Source organism: Haliotis rufescens, unplaced genomic scaffold (assembly GCF_023055435.1).
Source record: "Haliotis rufescens isolate VD_foot unplaced genomic scaffold, xgHalRufe1.0.p SCAF_11, whole genome shotgun sequence".
Taxonomy (NCBI): Eukaryota; Metazoa; Mollusca; class Gastropoda; order Lepetellida; family Haliotidae; genus Haliotis; species Haliotis rufescens.
In genome coordinates this window covers 13,177,146-13,198,820 of record NW_025963791.1, presented here as the reverse complement: position 1 = coordinate 13,198,820, position 21,675 = coordinate 13,177,146, and the positions used below count along the sequence as shown (strand labels likewise).

At 38.8% G+C, this 21,675-nt stretch overlaps 2 protein-coding genes across 2 annotated transcripts; both read left to right on the top strand.

The window, feature by feature from the left end:
• The first annotated feature begins 3,254 nt into the window (after positions 1 to 3,254).
• Positions 3,255 to 8,026, top strand: LOC124141132. Its single transcript, XM_046509035.2, has 4 exons — positions 3,255 to 4,164; positions 4,521 to 4,582; positions 4,907 to 5,029; positions 6,432 to 8,026. The coding sequence occupies exons 1-4, from the start codon at positions 3,939 to 3,941 to the stop codon at positions 7,572 to 7,574; spliced, it is 1,554 nt and encodes a 517-aa protein (XP_046364991.2). The 5' UTR covers positions 3,255 to 3,938; the 3' UTR covers positions 7,575 to 8,026.
• Positions 8,027 to 8,214: 188 nt separating this feature from the next.
• Positions 8,215 to 20,324, top strand: LOC124141131. Its single transcript, XM_046509034.2, has 4 exons — positions 8,215 to 8,620; positions 15,500 to 15,561; positions 17,127 to 17,249; positions 18,122 to 20,324. The coding sequence occupies exons 1-4, from the start codon at positions 8,389 to 8,391 to the stop codon at positions 19,268 to 19,270; spliced, it is 1,566 nt and encodes a 521-aa protein (XP_046364990.2). The 5' UTR covers positions 8,215 to 8,388; the 3' UTR covers positions 19,271 to 20,324.
• Positions 20,325 to 21,675: the final 1,351 nt, after the last annotated feature.

The window sequence follows — 21,675 nt, the reverse complement described above, 5'->3', positions numbered from 1 at the left end:
TCCTTATGAATATACACAAACTGAATATATTACAAATGGCAGAAAACTATGTCTCATAACATGGAAACTGTCGGTGAATGTTGATCAATATCAGGTTTCACAGCGTCGAATACTCGCGTGCCACCTTCTCGGTATTCTTGTCCTACTATAAATAATATGAAATATTTAATTATATAAAGATATATTGGTTTAGTAACGACCAGACTATTAATCCGAGTATATATGTGCTAGAGATTGAGGTAATAAAGTGGCGCTATGTTTCATTCATGATCTGATAAGAAAAGAACGGGCTTCAGTGAAGACGACACGGGATGGCTACTGTTCTACTGAAGATGTAATAACGCTCCGCTTTAGTGTATTTACTTACTCTACTTATTGTTTTTATTCAAGATACCAGGGTCCTATAACATGGGGGTATAAAATAACATGAGCTTGTTTACTCGTGTACAATATTCAGTTTCTTATCCGGAACCATGAACACAATTTAACGTATGATTTGAAGGGAGTGCCAAACAGTCATGTGATCTCATTTATAATTAAACCTTCAGATATTCTCCCATCACTCCTTACAAAAGGTCTGTGCCGTGGGAATATATAGCTTAGTGGTTAAAGTGTTCGCTCGTCACGAAGATCTAGAACGTAATACATGTTGAGATTAAAACTATAAATATCATGTGTGTTCTTGCCCCAAGATCTACACTGTAATGCAAGTTAAGATTATCCATAAAAGAGAAATAAAATCAAAGTCATACTTGTATCAAACTTTGGGCGCGGGACAACTTCACAGTTTAATAGTGGTTAAATTGTTTGTTCATCACGAAGACTCGGGTTCGATTCCCCACGTGGGTACAATGTGTGAAGCCCATTTCTGGTGTACCCAGCCTTGATGTTGCCGGAACATTGCTAAAGGCGGCGTTAAACCGGCGTCAAGCTCACAACAATATTTTTACTATGCACGAGGCTGTGTATATCTAGTTGGAAGGTTACACAGTACATATGCTCGTGGGTTCGAACCCATATTCGCCCAAAGTAAGATTCTTGACACGTCAGCACCATACCCGGACTCTTTGATTTCAACACAGTGGTAAACATCTAAGGCCTGCATCACCTCGGGCTTTCTTTCCACACCATTCTGCCACGCCCGGACATAACTGAAATACTGTTCGCAAAGGTGTTAAAGCAAACACAACGGTTTTGACAATGTTTCAGTTATACGGCGGCTTATAAGTTAAAAGTGACGATAACCACTTTAATAATTAAAACCTGCCAACAGTTAATGTTTTCCAAGAATATTAAGCAGGCAGTATCTGGGGTTCGAACCATCAAATACTGAAGCACAAATAAGTGACACGCATTGTGAATTGTGGGGCCTTAGGAACCTGCACTCCAAAATACTCGTGGTTTTTTTTTAATATGGAAATTATCAACCTCGTCCCGTTGATAGGTATTTATCTCGCCAAAGGCTCGTCAAATTCAGATTAACTAAGACTCGGTTGATATTTCCAATATGTCCAAACCCCAACTCGTGATGACTCCTCTACATTTCCTCTGTGCAGTTGATTACATTATCAGTACACAACATATTTACTGACAATTAATATGTAGCACAAACTAGAAATAGATTTTCACACTTTAGTCTTCAGTGGGACTAAATTGACGCTTCAGTGTCATTGGCAGATATGTTCGGCAATGATAGTAATCAAACATGACCATCTGTCACAGTCAAGCTTTGGCCGCTGGGAAAGCCATGTGGTTAAAGCATTCGCTCTTCGCTCCGCAGGACCGGTACGATTCCGGACATGGGTATAAACCAATGTCTGTGTGACGTTTTGGAATATTGCTAAGAGCGGCGTAAACCAATACTCATTCATATTTTAAAATCTTCAATGACAGATTGCTCGCTACAAAGAAACCATGTAATGACAGAGTCTTCTGCACCGTCTTCAAAGTTAGATAGTCTTCGATCTGGAGACTATCAATCATTCGTTCAGCCATGTGTGTTCCCAAGGTCTACATTATAATGCATGGTAAGATTAAACATAAAATAGAAATAAAATCAAAGTCACATGGATATTCATACTCGTATTTCTGTCAAACTAAGCAAGAACGACAAATTCACATTTAATAAGTCGACATATAATCGTTCATAGTTGTATCAGATGCAAGAGTGTCGATATTGCCTTCTCATCGGATACACAAAGGTATATGTCAACTCCATCCTCCGTGTATAACGTATATTACACACCCATAATTTTTGTCAGTCGACGTCTTCAACATTACAAAGACAGACTGTCTACATTCGGCTCATGGATTGCGTATGCCGTGCATTTGGGGAGATTTAGTGCTTTGCACAGGTTGTGTTATAAATAGACACGAGGACCTGTTAAAGTGCCCATTTTACAAAAATAGCAAGGAAAAATTAATTACCGAACCATCTGATGTAGAACCATCCTTTAACAAATGTATAATTCTATCTAATATTGTATTTAATGTATTATTAAAATACTTTGTATATCAATATCATTAAAACGAAAAATATCCACGCATTTGCGAATGTAAAACTATGAATGTAAATCTTTAATACAAATTCATTAAACCTCAAGGCCAGAGGGTACGGTGTTTCTTAAGTAGAGAGAAATATACACACGGTGTTTCTTAAGTAGAGAGAAATATATACACGGTGTTTCTTAAGTAGAGAGAAATATACACACGGTGTTTCTTAAGTAGAGAGAAATATATACACGGTGTTTCTTAAGTAGAGAGAAATATACACACGGTGTTTCTTAAGTAGAGAGAAATATACACACGGTGTTTCTTAAGTAGAGAGAAATATATACACGGTGTTTCTTAAGTAGAGAGAAATATACACACGGTGTTTCTTAAGTAGAGAGAAATATATACACGGTGTTTCTTAAGTAGAGAGAAATATACACACGGTGTTTCTTAAGTAGAGAGAAATATATACACGGTGTTTCTTAAGTAGAGAGAAATATACACACGGTGTTTCTTAAGTAGAGAGAAATATACACACGGTGTTTCTTAAGTAGAGAGAAATATACACACGGTGTTTCTTAAGTAGAGAGAAATATATACACGGTGTTTCTTAAGTAGAGAGAAATATGTACACATGGTGTTTCTTAAGTAGTGAGAAATAAACACACGGTGTTTCTTAAGTAGAGAGAAATATATACGCGGGGTTTCTTAAGTAGAGAGAAATATACACACGGTGATGCTTAAGTAGAGAGAAATATATACGCGGTGTTTCTTCAGTAGAGAGAAATATACACACGGTGTTTCTTAAGTAGAGAGAAATATATACGCGGTGTTTCTTTAGTAGAGGGAAATATACACACGGTGTTTCTTAAGCAGAAAGAAATATACACACGGTGTTTCTGCAAGGAAATCATACTATAAAAAAAAAATTCTAAAAGAAGAGCGTAATATACAGGGAACACAGTCATCAGTTACAGGGTAATAGCGTATTTAAATAATTCTGATTTTCAGAGTTAAGTTTCCGGAAAAAAATAATGTTAATTTTGCTATGAAGTTCAACAGTTTATTCATGCAGTTTTACGATGACAACATCCCCTTGCTCCACCGTTCCATCTACCGCTACGAGAAGCGTGTAACCTGTTTCAGTGGAATGACCGTGCAACCTGTTGACAATGATGGCGTCCACAACTTCTCCTACGGTTAGGTAGAGAAATAGTCGAGGCGATGAAAATGTGATTGGCTTATGACATCTGGTACACTCTGTATCTCAACACCTTCCGAATAGATGGATTATTAACCCCAACCAGGATGAATACACTAGCGTTCACAGTATTGTATTAAGCAGATGTAATAGGAATTTGACTTAACAGAACTTGGACTCAGTGTTGTATCTAAGTTAGTGTTTGTAAACATCTTCATTTCTACACTCTGTAGTGTAGCTTAACATGAAACTATCAAGGTGTTATCCACATGGGTGTCGACTGCCACGGTTTACTCTGCTGGGGTTGATATGTTTGACGATTTGGATAGTTGCTGTGTTCATCTTTAGGCAAGCATGGATTTCCTGCTTACCCTCTGTTAACCCGTATTCCTACACAAAAACGTTGGTCTCAGACACCGCTTCTCGAACGCCAACAACACCTGTCTACGTCATTGAAGAGCACCATGAAGGTGAGTGACAAACGGTAGGATGATTTCAGGAGTCAATAAGTTTGGTTTTTCGCTCCTTTAAAAACTATTTGAGTCTTGAAGATGAATGCGGAGGAAAACAAAAAAGCGCAGGTCACACATGTTTACAACTTTAGTAAAACGAGCACAGGCATAGTGCAGTCAACAAAGGATGAAAAAACCGTTTCGAACCCACGACAAGAGAATATCCTGGATCACACAAAGGAACGCAAATTTGTATATCCCTCATGCATCGGTTTATATAATTAATCACCCAACACCCAAAATAATGTTTACTGCAAGAGACTTGGGCCTTTCTTGGGCGATGTTTTAACCACTCCTCTTCCGTTTTTAAACAGCACTATTGTACTGGTACCACGCAGCTGAGAAGGGGTTAATCAAGCAGAAGGGAAACGTTCTTGTGAGTAACAGTTGTAAAAGCCATAAAACCTTTCCATAATCATAAGAAATCTCTGCTAAAAGCAGAGTCCATTGTACGATTACGACTACCTGTTTATGAATCACTATCACATGGTGTAAAGGTCGAAAAGCGAAAAGGTCAATGTATTATACCTCCCTTGAATAGCTTTTTGGTGAGAATAACAGCACATGTACATGTATCTATTTTCATATATCAAGTATAAACAACCCATCTACCACATTGTCTTTATATCTGTTTTAAGAAAAGATAATTTCAGGTCATGCATTTAATTGATGACGCTACTTACATGTCCATCCTCCCCAGCTTCATATCGACGGCCACTCTGACGGTGCTCCCCCAGAACATCGTGATATCCTCCCAAAGTTTCGACTGCCGACGACGCGCGAGATTTATAACATGATGCAGAAAAACGACGTCTTTGTTATCGTGAGTACTTTACATTGCTCTCGCCCGAGGACTACCTGAATCACGTGGTCTAAGTTGCTGCCAGTCGTTGTGCAAAGGTTGAGTCCTTTATTTTGAGTTTGAATGATGATTCTGATTACGTTCGACAAGCTGGGAGTTTCTGGGGCTTCGACCCTGCCCTACACGTAACACACATTTCTAAAAGAATATATTGTCCCTAAAATGTCTTGCATGCTTCAGACCTTTGACAAAAAAAATCGAAATTGACTGCCAATTACTTTGTTACTGGGAGTTTTTCTTAATATTTTTCAGGTTTTCAGGTGAAGCTGAAAAAGTCTAATCTCGAAAAAAATCCTTATGTAAATATACATAACTGAGTATACTTGTCACGTGAACGCGTGCACTCATTTTTGTATATTAACACCAGGAGCAAAATTGCATCATGTTTGAAGCAGGTACAAATGTAAATGTAAATTTGCACTGTATGTATATGATGTTATGTGAACGTTTATGCCAGAGGTTGATCTAATATATATATATATATATATATATATATATATATATATATATATTGATTTGCCAACACCAAACAAATTGTCAACAGTTCTGAATTCTGAAGTTATTGCTATTCAGTAGACAGCAATGCCAACTTTTATGGGGTCACCCAGAGCTGGGCGGAAAGTGTTTTCTTTGGGTTTCAAGGAGTAAAAAAATGTGTACAGATTAAATCAAACACTTGCCGCTTCATGCTCTCTTCTCATTAGACATTGATCGGAAAACAACCTTTCTGTCGAAAGTCGTGAACATACAGATGAATATGTGTGTCTTATACCACGTTTACATGCGCCTCTATACATATGTGTGTATATGTGCATACATGTGTAGAAATACATACGTGAATATACTTGTCATGTGAACGCATTTACTCATGTGTGTATATTTACACCAGGGGCAAATTTGCATCATGTCTGGAGCAGATGCAAATTTTCGGTGAAGTAACTCTCTACTCATTCAATTTTGATTGGAAAACAACCTGTTATGTGTTGAAAGTCGTGGACAGTCTGACAAATGTATGTGTGCCTTACACATTTTACATACTTTATTTACACACCTAAGATGCTTTTCATGTGAACGCATAGTATATTTACATAGACGCACGTATGAATTGTAACACATGTGTAAAATTACTTACGTTTATTTACTTAGTAAATGTTGTGCATGTGAACGGGGTATTACACCATTTACTTACTTTATTCACACACCTAAGTTTCATGTGAACGCATAGTAAATGCACACATATGTAAAATTACACATGTGCAAAAGTACTTATTATTACGTTAGTAAATGTTGTGCATGTGAACGGGATATTAGTCACCGAGTCAAAGATCTGAGAAACATGTACGTCTCATTCCGTCTATTTCAGGCTGCAGCTTTCACAGGCCTTATTAAGCGATATATCTGGGTGTGGTCACCATGGGACACGAAGAGCGAGTTGCCCGATCACTTTGCAGCAAAGGTCAAACTTGGAACAGTGACGAGAAGGGATGTAGATGGCAAGCTGATTGAGGACATCTGTGGCTGCCCCGTCCAAGGACCTGGTGAGATGGAAGAATCTCAAGAGCAACCATGTTTGATGCCAAAAGACTCTAATCCAGAATCTCCCTTTATGGAGATGGATGGGGGAAGGTGTAACATACATCTGGAAGATGCCGTGATAGAGATAGTGTCGGAGAGGAAGGCGATAGAACTGATGAAAGCCGGTAATTGGATTACCTCCCTTGATAGCGTCATACTTGACATTGATGAGGACTATTATGGATGCGAGGCTGCTGTTCAGCCTCTGTATGATGTTGGCATAAAGCAGAAAGAGTTAGATTGGATAGGGTACTTTGTTAGCAAATTATTCTGTCCAAGTCTTCCAAGACAAGAGCTAGAGGCTGACAAATTCTTCGCGGATATAGTTGACAGGGTAATAAGTGTAAAACAGTTCTGTCAACGAAACAATATCAACTATTGTAAGAAGTCCTCCGAAATGAAGAAATATATCTTAACATCTTTTAATGATTCTATTGACGTCATAACAAATCGAAACTTAAAACCCGCACTATGTAAGTCGAACGCTCTTTCACTGAAAGCTATGGAAGCTCTCATTAAACATTTTGTCCAATATAACACACAGCAACTTCAAGCCATGAAAGAGTCAGGTATATGCTTTATGATCTCCCCACGGACACTTGTATTTGACGCTTCTGTTGGCATGCGCACATGCGACGGCTTCAACAGACCAAACGCAACCATTATTCCGTTCCACACGCCCACGACAGAGGAGGTGAGCTTCAGGACCAGCCAGCTCCGGGTGATGCTGGGCGCGGCGGAGATTCAGCCAGGTGTGGTCACTGTGTGTCGCTCTATGAGGGACGGATACACACCCAGGAAATATTTCCACGTCATTGAACAAGATGTCCTAGGTGTGTTGAAGGACGTGTTCCAGTCTGTAGATGACAAAGCCATATTTTACGACCCCTATCTGCTGGGCGGGACCTTCGGATGGCCAAACAGACATTAAGAGCGAACCATATATATATATACTTTAGTCAAGGAAAACATGAAAGGCATTATTTTTTGTCCGAGAAAACTTAAAAGACTTTATATTTTTACTCACAGCAAACACGAATTGACCTGCATTCGTAGAGTGTTCATCGTATTTATGGATATCTGTGTTTTGAAGACTGTACTTTTATGTGTGTTCTTGTTTTCATTTTCGAAGCATGTCTTATTAACTATCAATTTCTCGTCAGATACAAATTACATGCATTACATTAAACAGGATGCACACACCGTCTGTTGTAAGTGATCATTTCAAACAATTTTCACCACTATTTTCCCTATTATGCCTTGTGGAATCTGCGTCGGCAAATTGATTATTCTGTGGCGTTGACTTTTTTACTTTTCTGAATTCATTCATTTACATTTAGTTGCATAACTAGTGGAGCGTAATATTGAAATTGGCTCGCTTTTGTCGGTCGTGCTGACATGGGATGGCTATGAGAGGAGTGCAACACCCATGTAACATTAAGAGCAAGAGCGGATCATACTATGTGTGATCGGGGGCCAGGTGGACACGATATGTCAACGTTGAATGCGTGTCGACCATGATGCTGCAACACGTTCAAGTAGAGGTGGCAAGTCCCATTACCTGAACAACCTGTTGCTTCGTAGTAGACAGCCCCATGTCCATTATGATCACTGTTTATCACTCACAGATATACACGCCCACACAAATCACGCAGATTGTAACGTTCAGTGGAATCATTAGTAGTTCCCTATACTTATCTTACTTGGCGTCCCCGAGCTGGAACTAGTCTGTCATCGTACACGATATGAATGTCATACGATGTCGCGTACTGCGGAGTGTCGAGGTGGGTGTCGTCATAACGTTGTTCTCCGCAATGTTCTTGTATGTCATGTGGCAGACGTTGGGGACATGCGACCCCAACATTGCCCCCATCCTTACCTCTTGCACCACAGACCATGCCCCACCCCTAGACCCGGTGGAAGGGTCAAAGAGAGGTATCATCACCCCCGTGTACATAGTGGAAGAACATCACGAAGGTAGGTCAAGATCACTGGTTCAAATATATATATATATATCCTAATTACTGTGATATCACACTTTTCTATAGCGTCATTTATGACGCGAAGCGGATATCCTAGCTTCCTGAGATACCCCATCAATTCTTTCAATCTTAAGTCTCTTTTATCCGTTTCGTTTCGTGTCGGTGATTAAATTATACCGTTTGTGTCCACCTTCAATCCTAATAACTGTGATATCATGCCAGCCATAAGGGACAACCTCCCAATTCTACAGCAACGTAATAAAATGAAACACGGACTGAATAAATTTAAAATTATAAAAAGTACCAGACAACCAAAAAATCCCAAGCAAATTCTTTGTCCATCCAAATATTCTTGTACAGAGAGTGTACCATGTGTAAGTAGATGTAACACACCAAGATGCGGCACGTGTAACATCATAAGTGAAGGTACTACTTTCCTTTTTGCAAATGGCAAGGGTTTCAATGTGAAAGCCGACATGAACTGCCGCAGCAAAGATGTGGTGTATGTTATGAGATGTTCGGGATGCGGCGAAAACTACATCGGTGAAACCGGCATGGAATTAAAAGATAGAATCACTGTACACAAACAGCAGATTAGAGACCCTGATGTTCGATGTTTAGGTGTCAACAAACACATTGATGATTGCGGAAACGGGAAATTTACTATTTTTCCGTTTTATAAATTATATACAAGTAACAAGCAGCTGAGACTGGAAAAAGAACAAATGTTTATCCAACTGATGAAACCCAAATTGAACTCTAGAATGTATTAATAGATTTGTCATTTCAATCGAAAATGTTACACTGTTACTTTACAAATACTGTATATTTTAATTCAAATGTCTCCCTACAATTGTTAAATTACTTGGTGTCGTCGCTGGAGTGTGTAAATACATTATTACGTCACGTCATATTATATGTCATTGTCAGTTACACTGAAGAGCTGTACTATGTCTGAAACTGATATAAAGAAGATGATGGACTAACTAGGACTTTATTATTTTATTATATATTACATGTACACCGAGTGAACATTTACCTCTTATATATATATATATATATATATATATATATATATAGAGAGAGAGAGAGAGAGAGAGAGAGAGAGAGAGAGTGAGAGAGAGAGAGAGAGAGGGAGAGAGAGAGAGGGAGAGAGAGAAAGATAATCTCACCCGAGTGTTTTTTGATATCAAATATATCAACACGAGTTGATAAAAGTGGAAAAATTCCGAGGATTGCCGACGATTTTGGCCACTCTTATCAACGAGTGTTGATATATTTGATATCGAAAGACACAAGGGTGAGATTATATTTATCATCCAACATCATTTTTCCAGCTTTTTCAATTTGTTGACAGTAATTAGCAGTGTCTTCAGTGTAAAAAAGTACTGCTAACAGCTTCAGTAGCAGAGCCATTAGTGATGTCATTTGATTGTGACGTCATGGTAACCAGTGGCGTCACAATGGTCTGCAAAGCATTGTGATGTAATTTCATTGCAGCGATATCTACAGTGTAGATATCGCTTGATCTCATCCAAGCGATATCTCCTGTGGGAGCCAGTTTTGGATGATACATACATACATACATACATACATACATACATACATACATACATACATACATACATACATACATACATACATACATACATACATACATACATACATACATACATACATACATACATACATACATACATACATACATACATACATACATACATACATGCATACATACATACATACATACATATTGTGTTATCATACAATGACATCAGCTAGGGACTCACGTGTCGCTGTACTCTCAATGAGTGCTTTCTATATAAAACAACTTCTTAAATCATTACAATGATCGTCATAGTCCTTTCGGTGTATAGCCTATTGGACATAATTACCAGTCTACCTATTTCGTATATGCTATTGTGCTCCCCACTCTGAGGCCATTGTGCACTACATATAGAGTCCATCAATTATACATTTACTGTTATAAAATAAATCACACGAGCAAATACTTTTGATATTTAAGTTGACACATATTTTGCTGTAGTTGTCGGACAGTGAACATGTAAATAAACCTAACCCCCCCCCCCCCCCCCCCCCCCCCCCCACACACACACCCAAAATTAAAAAGTGACATTTCAAGGAAGGTCACATGTTACAATTAATTTGTGACCAACTTGAATCTCAAACTTATTTGTACACGTGTTTTACATAGTTTTACAAAGTGTAGTTGACGGACTATACATGTACAATTTTAATGCAATGACATTACATTTCCCAATTTCCGCACCTAAATTGTAGTTAAGAGTACATCCACTGCATTGCGCAAAACGCAGCCGTTTGCTGGCTCTGCAGTAGACAAGCAGGTGCACTGATCAATAATAGTATGTTATATAAAACGAGTAAATCGGCAATATCACTATCATATTTTTTTTAATAATGATGATATAGCCTGTAACACAATATGTGTATGGTGAAGTTTTACATGGGTAAATGACCTTCCAGCAGTAACAAACAGTCATTATTAATATTATTAATATATACTCTGTGTACATCTGGTATCGTCTAATGAAAAAGTCACGTAAAGAGAACATCCCCGAAATTTATCTGTAAGGGTGGCGTCAAGCATTTACGAAAACGAACAAATGATAAAAAGGAAAATTTAATTTTGTTCTGGGTAAACATGGGGGACGGGTGGCCCAGTCGCCTAAGGAACCGCTATTCACTGTATAGAAAAGTCATTTAAAATTCCAAGACATACTCTCCTGAAAACTAATGAAAAATCTGTGGGCGATCAAATTATACCGTTTGTGTCCACCTTCAATCCTAATAACTGTGATATCACACTTTTCTATAGCGTCATATATGACGCGAAGCGGATATCCTAGCTTCCTGAGACACCCCATCAATTCTTTCAATCTTAAGTCTCTTTTATCCGTTATAGAGTCCATCAATCATACATTTACTGTTATAAAATAAATCACACGAGCAAATAAATTTGATATTTAAGTTGATACATATTTTGCTGTAGTTGTCGGACAGTGAACATATAAATAAACCTAACAATGACATTACATTTCCCAATTTCCGCACCTAAATTGTAGTTAAGAGTACATCCACTGCATTGCGCAAAACGCAGCCGTTTGCTGGCTCTGCAGTAGACAAGGAGGTGCACTGATCAATAATAGTATGTTATATAAAACGAGTAAATCGGCAATATCACTATCATATTTTTTTAAATAACTTTGTAACGATGTTTAGATTCCTATGTACGATACAAGGACACCAGGTTGGCAAAGCATCGCATGTGCCTTCTAGATCGTACTTCGGGGAAAACATTCTCCTTTGTTTGTATTTACAAACTTCGTAACAAACTTCGTAGCAAATACTGCCTTCAAGCTTGGCGCTAGCTGATTAACATCCCCTCGACGTAATCTATCTATCTATCTATCTATCTATCTATCTATCTATCTATCTATCTATCCATCCATCCATCCATCCATCCATCCATCATCAATCCATCCATCCATCCATCCATCCATCCATCCATCCATCCATCCATCCATTCATCCATCCATCTATCTATCTATCTATGTTTCTTTACAAGTGTTATGCTCACACTGAAACACAGAACCCGAAATCGAATATCTGATGACATGTTTTTAAACTGCTTCGCCGCAATAATTACAGACTTCATTGTCCTCTGTTTCTCCGTATCAAATGATATGATTCAGTACTGTGGCCAAACATACTGTGCTCTTAAACCAACTGCTCATCATGTGTCACCGGTATCTTGGACATTTATCAAATTGAAATCAGTCACATATGTTGCTTTTTAAAAAAGAATTTTGGAATATATGAAACTACATAAGGGGTGATGGATAAAAGTGTTTATCTTAAGAATAGGTGAACTTAATTCGATTGAAATTATTGGTCTGAAATATAACATCGAAAACTGTATCAGCCCATGTTAGTTGTGCTACGTAAAAGCCATTGATAAACAATTTCATTCATTTAAAGTTGTCAGTGTTGTCAGTGTTAAGAATAGGATTCTAATCTATTACTGGAAATATACATTATAATACAACACGTCATGTGTAAATAGATTGAATTTCTTTCTATTTGTGGAATCTCTCATTACTTAAAAAGCCATTTTAATGTAGCCTGCCCACATGTAACACAATATTTGTATGGTGAAGCTTTACATGGGTAAATGACCTTCCTGCAGTAACAAACAGTCATTATTAATATTATTAATATGTACTCAGTGTACATCTGGTCTCGTCTAATATTAGTCACGTAAAGAGAACATCCCCGAAATTTATCTGTAAGTTTGTTCTGGGTCAACATGGGGGACGGGAATCGCAGTTCACTGTGTAGAGTTGCGTCCCTTTGGCACACAAAAATCTATGCTTCTGAGTTCGAATCCCTGTTCGACCCGATTATGTTTCTAGGTTTGTCAGCACCATACCCGTGCTCGTGGGTTTCACTTACGTGGTAAACGTCTGAGACCTGCATCACGTCTGTCTTTCCTCCCACATTAAGCTGACACACCATGATATAACTTGAATAATGTTCAAAGCGGCGTTAGAACTCAACTCACTCATTCCGACCAAACAGTAGTTAGTCCAACACACGCCACCAGCTTACGCTGATATCCAAAACTACATTTCGCAATGTTCTTGCGGACAGTACGATCTAATTGTTTGCTATTTATTCCTCTCTGTTGTCGTCTCCGCCTACACTAAGATATTCTCATGGTTTGTGTTATGAAATTCAGATGGTATAAAGTCGTTATTGACGAGGCGCACACAGCTATCAGTTTAGAGACATGAATGATGGTGTTTGTTGTACTGTTTTGTCACACAGCTGTCAATCAACACTATACACATGAGAGCAATGCATTCAGATGACTCCTGATACTGATTCAAGTAGTCTTGGTTGTACTGTTTTTATCGCACAGCTGTCAATCAACAACATACACGTGAGAGCAATGCGTTCAGGTGACTCCTCAAACTGATTCAAGTAGTCTTGGTTGTACTGTTTTGTCACACAGCTGTCAATCAACACTATACACATGAGAGCAATGCATTCAGATGACTCCTGATACTGATTCAAGTAGTCTTGGTTGTACTGTTTTTATCGCACAGCTGTCAATCAACAACATACACGTGAGAGCAATGCGTTCAGATGACTCCTCAAACTGATTCAAGTAGTCTTGGTTGTACTGTTTTGTCACCCAGCTGTCAATCAACAACATACACGTGAGAGCAATGCGTTCAGGTGACTCCTCAAACTGATTCAAGTAGTCTTGGTTGTACTGTTTTTATCGCACAGCTGTCAATCAACAACATACACGCGAGAGCAATGCGTTCAGATGACTCCTGAAACTGATTCAAGTAGTCTTGGTTGTACTGTTTTGTCACCCAGCTGTCAATCAACAACATACACGTGAGAGCAATGCGTTCAGGTGACTCCTCAAACTGATTCAAGTAGTCTTGGTTGTACTGTTTTGTCACCCAGCTGTCAATCAACAACATACACGTGAGAGCAATGCGTTCAGGTGACTCCTCAAACTGATTCAAGTTGTCTTGGTTGTACTGTTTTTATCGCACAGCTGTCAATCAACAACATACACGTGAGAGCAATGCGTTCAGGTGACTCCTCAAACTGATTCAAGTTGTCTTGGTTGTACTGTTTTGTCACCCAGCTGTCAATCAACAACATACACGTGAGAGCAATGCGTTCAGGTGACTCCTCAAACTGATTCAAGTTGTCTTGGTTGTACTGTTTTTATCGCACAGCTGTCAATCAACAACATACACGTGAGAGCAATGCGTTCAGGTGACTCCTCAAACTGATTCAAGTTGTCTTGGTTGTACTGTTTTTATCGCACAGCTGTCAATCAACAACATACACGTGAGAGCAATGCGTTCAGATGACTCCAAAACTGATTCAAGTTGTCTTGGTTGTACTGTTTTTTTATCGCACAGCTGTCAATCAACAACATACACGTGAGAGCAATGCGTTCAGATGACTCCTGAAACTGATTCAAGTAGTCTTGGTTGTACTGTTTTGTCACCCAGCTGTCAATCAACAACATATACGTGAGAGCAATGCGTTCAGGTGACTCCTCAAACTGATTCAAGTAGTCGTTATTAAACGGATTTTTACAACTGTTAATGGAGCATATATTGATTATGAATATGTGCGGTGTGCGAGTGATATCATTCTGTACAGTACAACCAACCAACATGTTAATCTTGTTCATGTAAGCGGGTGTAATTTTAAGCCGCTATCAACAAGGTTCACTACATAATTGTTTGATAGGCATTACTTAGAAGTTGGTCTCCATACATGGTGTCCACTTTGTTCAATACATAGTCGTGGGATTCGAACCCGGCTATAGAGGGTTGCGTCCCTTGGGACCGGTTCACCCTGATTATGTTTCTACCTTTGTCAGCACCACACCCGCGTTCTTTCATTTCATCAAAGTTGTAAACGTCAAAAGCCTGTACCGCTTCAGACGATCCTCCTACATTGAGCTCGAACGTCAGGATACAACTGAATTGTCATTGTAAATAATTTTGTGAAGGGTACCTCCTGTGATGCAGGATACGCTCAACATTACACGTGGTCACGATATAGTCGTAATCAGACAATAGGCTCTAACAGAAAATACTTATCTGCCCTTGATTTGCATGCGCTAAACGGTAGATGTTTAGGTGAATATAACTTCCGGTGCGTACACACTCCAGTCGCTTATAGCAATGGCGTATTGTCACTGCTGCTTTAAGCAAATATTTCTTATGATTATGGAAATGATTTTTTGTTGCTTTTATTTACATGATGTTTTGTGCGGTTCTATTGGTAGTGTTACTCTACTGGTTTGACGCTGCTGAGAAGGGTTTCATCAAACGGACAGGAAATGTGTTGGTGAGTAAACAAGGAGAGTAATACCTGGCTCACCAGTACAACATAAGGATAATAAGTTGGTATCACTAAATCACTACGTATTATTACAGGTAAGCATGCCAAAGCATGTTTGTTGATACTAACACATAGGGATGGGTATCACAATATTTTGCAATGCACAAGGTCCTATTGTGATACGTATCAAGATATATTGTATAATTCTAACATTAAGGTGTGAACCGAAGTTCATAAGTGGAACAAAACAAGAAACTGGTACAACATAAAGTTTACTCATACAATAAATACGCAGCCATCTTGGAGCCCCGGATGCTCGCTCCTTGGCAGCAAAGGCATTTTGCAAGTAAAAACATTTAATGTTGAAACATATGGAAACACAAAGGCAAATACTATTGCATGATGCAATGGCAGATTAACTGCAGTAATATGAAATATCGGGTTTTCTTGAACCTCTTTTGAGTAGTATATAAATAAATAAATTACTAGTGATTCCTTGACATTTTGATTGGCTAACGAAGCAATATTATTTACCTTTATGTTTCCATAAACCTAAACAGTAGGAAACGCCACTAGCGGGTTCCTTTTCCTGACTTGCAGATGATAGAGTGAGCCAGGCTTTGTTGAATTATTGCACTGAACGATATCACTGATTTCGTATCGTTGTCTACAAAAAATACTTTAGTCAATTCGTAATTAAAACAGGTACTTTTGCAGACATTTTTAAAAAAGAAGCAAGCCTACTCGAGACAAGAAATATTTACATGTATGCATACTTGAAAGAAAATTTATATTTAGATACACTTGAAACAATGTTCGTAATTTGGCAGAAGTTCAGCAAAGATTACCTGAAAAACACACATGAAATATGATTTATATGCAAGCAAACGTGAAACAAGGTTCACATGTAAGCGTCTTCGGCGTGACGAGCGAACGCTTTAACCACTAGGCTACCCGACCGCCCCTTTATGTGCCTGAATACAAAACCGGTTTCCATGTATGCATACTTGAAAGTGGAATGTGTATGTATACAAAACCGGTTTCTATGTGTGCATACTTGAAAGTTTGTGTGTATGAATATAAAACCGGTTTTGTGTATGCATACTTGAATGTTTATGTGTATGAATACAAAACCGGTTTCTATGTATGCATACTTGAAAGTGGAATGTGTATAAATACAAAACCAGTTTCTATGTATGCATACTTGAAAGTTTATGTGTATGAATACAAAACCGGTTCCATGTATGCATATTTGGAAATGGCATGTGTGTAAACACAAAACCGGTTTCTATGTATGCATGCTTGAAAGCTTATATGTGTGAATACAAAACCGGTTTCTATGTATGCATACTTGAAACTTAGTTTGTAAGTTTGTAAGTAAGCAGTTTTGTCAGAATAAAAATATGCAGGCTGTAAAAGTTCTGAGATGATTCCTAGGCTAAGAGTCCAATTTAACGTTTTTACAATCAGATCGCGACACACAGTCATATTTGTTTGACAGTGTAATAGGGGCCCCGGCGCAGTCAATAATCACCTATAAACGTCAAATTCTGAAACTATGATCTTTTCAGCTCCACATCGACGGCCATTCCGATGCCGCAACTCCAGAGCAGCGCGGCATCTTGCCTTTCTTCAGGTTTCCAACAGTACGGGACATCTACAACATGATGCAGAGAAACGACGTCTTCATTGTCGTACGTATATACACTATATCCGCCATACAACATGGGGTGATAGGGTAGCCACGTTGTTCAGGCGTGGTGAAACTATACTCACTCACTCAGTGCCATTGATAGAATGCACAAAGTTATAAATAGACGAAACACAATTGGAACAAACCTGTTCTGTCTCAGCCAGCTGCCATCCAAATGCCTACATGAAAAAGTCGTAGTTGTCCCAACTGACAAATCCTCAAATAACATAACCATTACATGTAAGCATCACCATAGTAATTGTTTGATCAAAGAACTATGGTATAAGTGATATCAAATATTGGAATTCTCAAAAACAAAGTTAACGTATTTGCTTGAAAAATAACCAATTTAAATTATGCCAAAACAGTTGTGCACCATCATCCCGCACGACAAAAGTAAGAAAATTTCATTCCTTGATCATGGGGCAGGGTAACTTTTTCGTGAACACCCGGTTTTATCACTATTTGATGAGTATTCATAAACACGTGCTTGTGATATATACGGAATTATATAATGGACTCTGCTTTTGGCAGACATTGCTTATGATTATGGAAAGGGGTTTGCCGCTTCTATTTCATATTACGTTTGGCGTTCCATTTTTTGACACTTTTCATAAAATCTTAGAAACACTTGCCCATGTCTGCTATAATGCCGTTTAAAGGGAAACTGTTAAAAGACTCAGTTGCTGTCCTTGGAAGAATCTTTAATTAGGTGATGAAGCATACGTCCCCGCATTGTAACTCAACTCTTGTAAACCAGTCACACCTACAAATTTCCCATTTGTATTCGAATATCTACCAACACACAAGCACGCACACTCAGACACACCCATACACACCTCCTACATATTAGGTATCCTCTCTATTTCCCAGGCTGCGAGTTTCACCGGTCTCATTAAGCGGTACATCTGGGTATGGCCACCATGGGACGGTGCCGATGCCATGTCAGATCACCACATCGCCAAGGCCAAACTAGGAACTGTCTTTAGAGAAGATCAAAATGGAAACATGATAGAGGATATCTGCGGATGTTTTCAGACATACCCTGAGGATCTTGTCTTGCCCAGAGGAGAACACTGTTTTATGCCCAACATTACAGACCTATACAGCGAACATGAGGAGGTTTCTATAGATAAGGAGAGGTGTAAGATACGGGTGGACGATGCATTAGTGGAGATAGTCTCAGAGGAGAAGGCTATAGCGCTTATGAAAACAGGTAACTGGATTACCTCCCATGACAGCGTCATCCTTGACATTGACGAGGACTACTACGGATGCGAGGCTGCAGTTCAGCCTCTTTTTGATGTCAAAGTCACACAGAAAATGTTGAATTGGATCGAATTCTTTGTCGGCCATATTTTCTGCCCAACACAACCGAGGCAGGAATTGGAAGCAGATAAGTTCTTCTCTAACCTCCTGGACAAAGTGATTGACGTCAAAGTAATGTGTAAACAAAGGCCTAATGTATCCCCACTTTGCAGAGACGACAACGCAATGCGAGAACACTTGTTTAAATCAGTTGACGCCATTTTTCAGACTGTCGCCCAACGGAAATTACGACGTGCCCTTTGTGGCCGTGATAACTTTACAAAGGTGGCTTTAAGAGGTCTCATGAAAAGATTCAGTTCGTATAACATAGTCCAACTGAAAGCCGTGAAAGAAAATGGAATATGTTTCTTTGTGACGCCGAGGACCTTGGACCCAGTGAAGGGCATGCGCACATGCGACGGCTTCAACAGACCAAACGAAACCGTTGTTACGTTCCACACGCCCACGACAGAGGAGGTGAGCTTCAGGACCAGCCAGCTCCGGGTGATGCTGGGCGCGGCGGAGATTCAGCCAGGTGTGGTCACTGTGTGTCGCTCTATGAGGGACGGATACACACCCAGGAAATATTTCCACGTCATTGAACAAGATGTCCTAGGTGTGTTGAAGGACGTGTTTCAGTCTGTTGATGACACTGCTATATTTTACGACCCCTATTTACTGGGCGGGACCTTCGGATGGCCAAACAGACACTGACGAAGTTTAGATTTGATTACAAATATTGGTACAATTATGCATATCAGCTTGGGATCTTAAATGTATAGATGTATTTTCGACAACATTTGGTAGTATCACTATTTGATAGTTTAGATTTGATTACAAATATTGATACAATTATGCATATCAGCTTGGGATCTTAAATGTATAGATGTATTTTCGACAACATTTGGTAGTATCACTATTTGATAGTTTAGATTTGATTACAAATATTGATACAATTATGCATATCAGCTTGGGATCTTAAATGTATAGATGTATTTTCGACAACATTTGGTAGTATCACTATTTGATAGTTTAGATTTGATTACAAATGTTGATACAATTATGCATATCAGCTTGGGATCTTAAATGTATAGATGTATTTTCGACAACATTTGGTAGTATCACTATTTGATAGCTATTTGTAGACTTATGATTTACGGTAGTCGGAATCTTACAATGAACTCTGCTTTTGGCAGATATTTCTTGTGATTATTGAAAGGTTTTTGTCGCTTTTATTTGTTGCAAATAACCCCTGAAGTAAAGCTCTCATTAGTAAGTATACATTCATTCACACATATGATGGATGTGGCGTAGCCTAGTGATTAAAGCGTTCCCTCATCACGCTGAAGACCCGGGTTCGATACCCCACATGGGTATAATGTGTGAAGCCCATTGCTGGTGTCCCCCGCCATGATGATGCTGGAATATTGCTAAAAGCGGCGTAAAATACAACTCACCCACTCATTTATGCATGTAAAGTGACACATCCTCAACTTTCAGGGGTCGATATTCTTAGGATGGTGCTGAAAAATGTGTTCCCCATAATGTTTGAAAAACATTAATTTGAACAAAATAAATCGTGCTCCCCCGTGGCTAGCCGAATATTAGATAGTAGATCATTCGGTTCTGGTGGCCATCGAAAATACATATCGATAAGAATGCATTCGGCACCACATCATTCAGTTGAAGATGACGAGGATTCACTGTTTATCACACAACCAGAATTGTACGTTGATAAAATAGAATTAATAAAATATTCTCGTTTTCACCCCTTTCGTTGGCCTTGTTGAACATACATATATACCCATCAACCTTTGACTAAAGATGACTATTTGACAGTTGTCTATCAATGAAACACAAAGATGCAAAGAATGACATCAATAATTTATAGTAAGTGTTACTGTATAATTTCATGGGTAAACAGTTGATAACGACATTAACAACACAAAATTATGATACCACCACAATTTGAAAGACCCGTGAAGATCCGGGGTAGAATAGGTCTTCAGCAACCTATGCTTGCCGTAAAAGGCGACTATGCTTGTCGTAAGAGACGACTAACGGGATCGGGTGGTCAGGCTCTCTTACTTGGTTGATGCATGTCCGCCGTCATACAGACCGCCGTCGTATAGCTGGAATATTGATGAGTGCGGCGTAAAACGACAAACCAAACCGAAAAACAACTTGCAAATGTATCTTGGATAAAAAGAGATTTGATCATATATATATATATATATATATATATATATATATATATATATATATATATATATATACATTCATAAATATACATATACAGAGAGAGAGAGAGAGAGAGAGAGAGAGAGAGAGAGAGAGAGAGAGAGAGAGAGAGAAAGAGAGAGAGAGGGAGAGAGTTGGATTGCGACCACTCTGACCACTTAGTTTATTTGGTTGTGAAGATAATGTAAATATTTCATGACAATGAAGACGTTTTTCTGCATCTGTTAATATATGTCTCGGGAAGATGTCACGATCTTCTTGGGGATCACCGTCAGAGTGGCCGACGATGTCAAGCTGGGAGGCGGTTGGACATCATAATAACATCATTACTAATACATAAGATAAAGTTATCGAATTCAGGATTTAACCCACCATCCTCAGTTTCTGACATGACCAAGGGACGCAACTCTGTACGCCGTGCATTTGATGAGCTGTGGAAGGGATCACCTTGACCATTGATCAGTCAATTACCACACCAATACTAAGAGGAATATACAAAATGATGTAGAAACACATCCATGATTTCAACGAGTCCCTTTAAACAAGTATTGGGTTACATTTTGTATAATGTGATAATAACATTATTTATGGGAATGTGAGAACAATAGGTACAGACATTTAGACCGTTGAACATGAATGAGAACTGTCTTACGCAAAGGCGTGTGGATATTTGACGAGTACAAAATGAATTAAAAACACTCAAGATTTTTGCAGTTTATAGTGAAGAATTTGATGTGGGTTCCCACTAAAATATAAACAAAATCATATTCCGCTTATAGATCGCCATACGTTTTAATGTTAATCGGACGCATCGCAGTAAATGGGGTTTTACGAAATTGTGGACTCTGTATCCCAGCTCTGGTAGCTACACACGGATC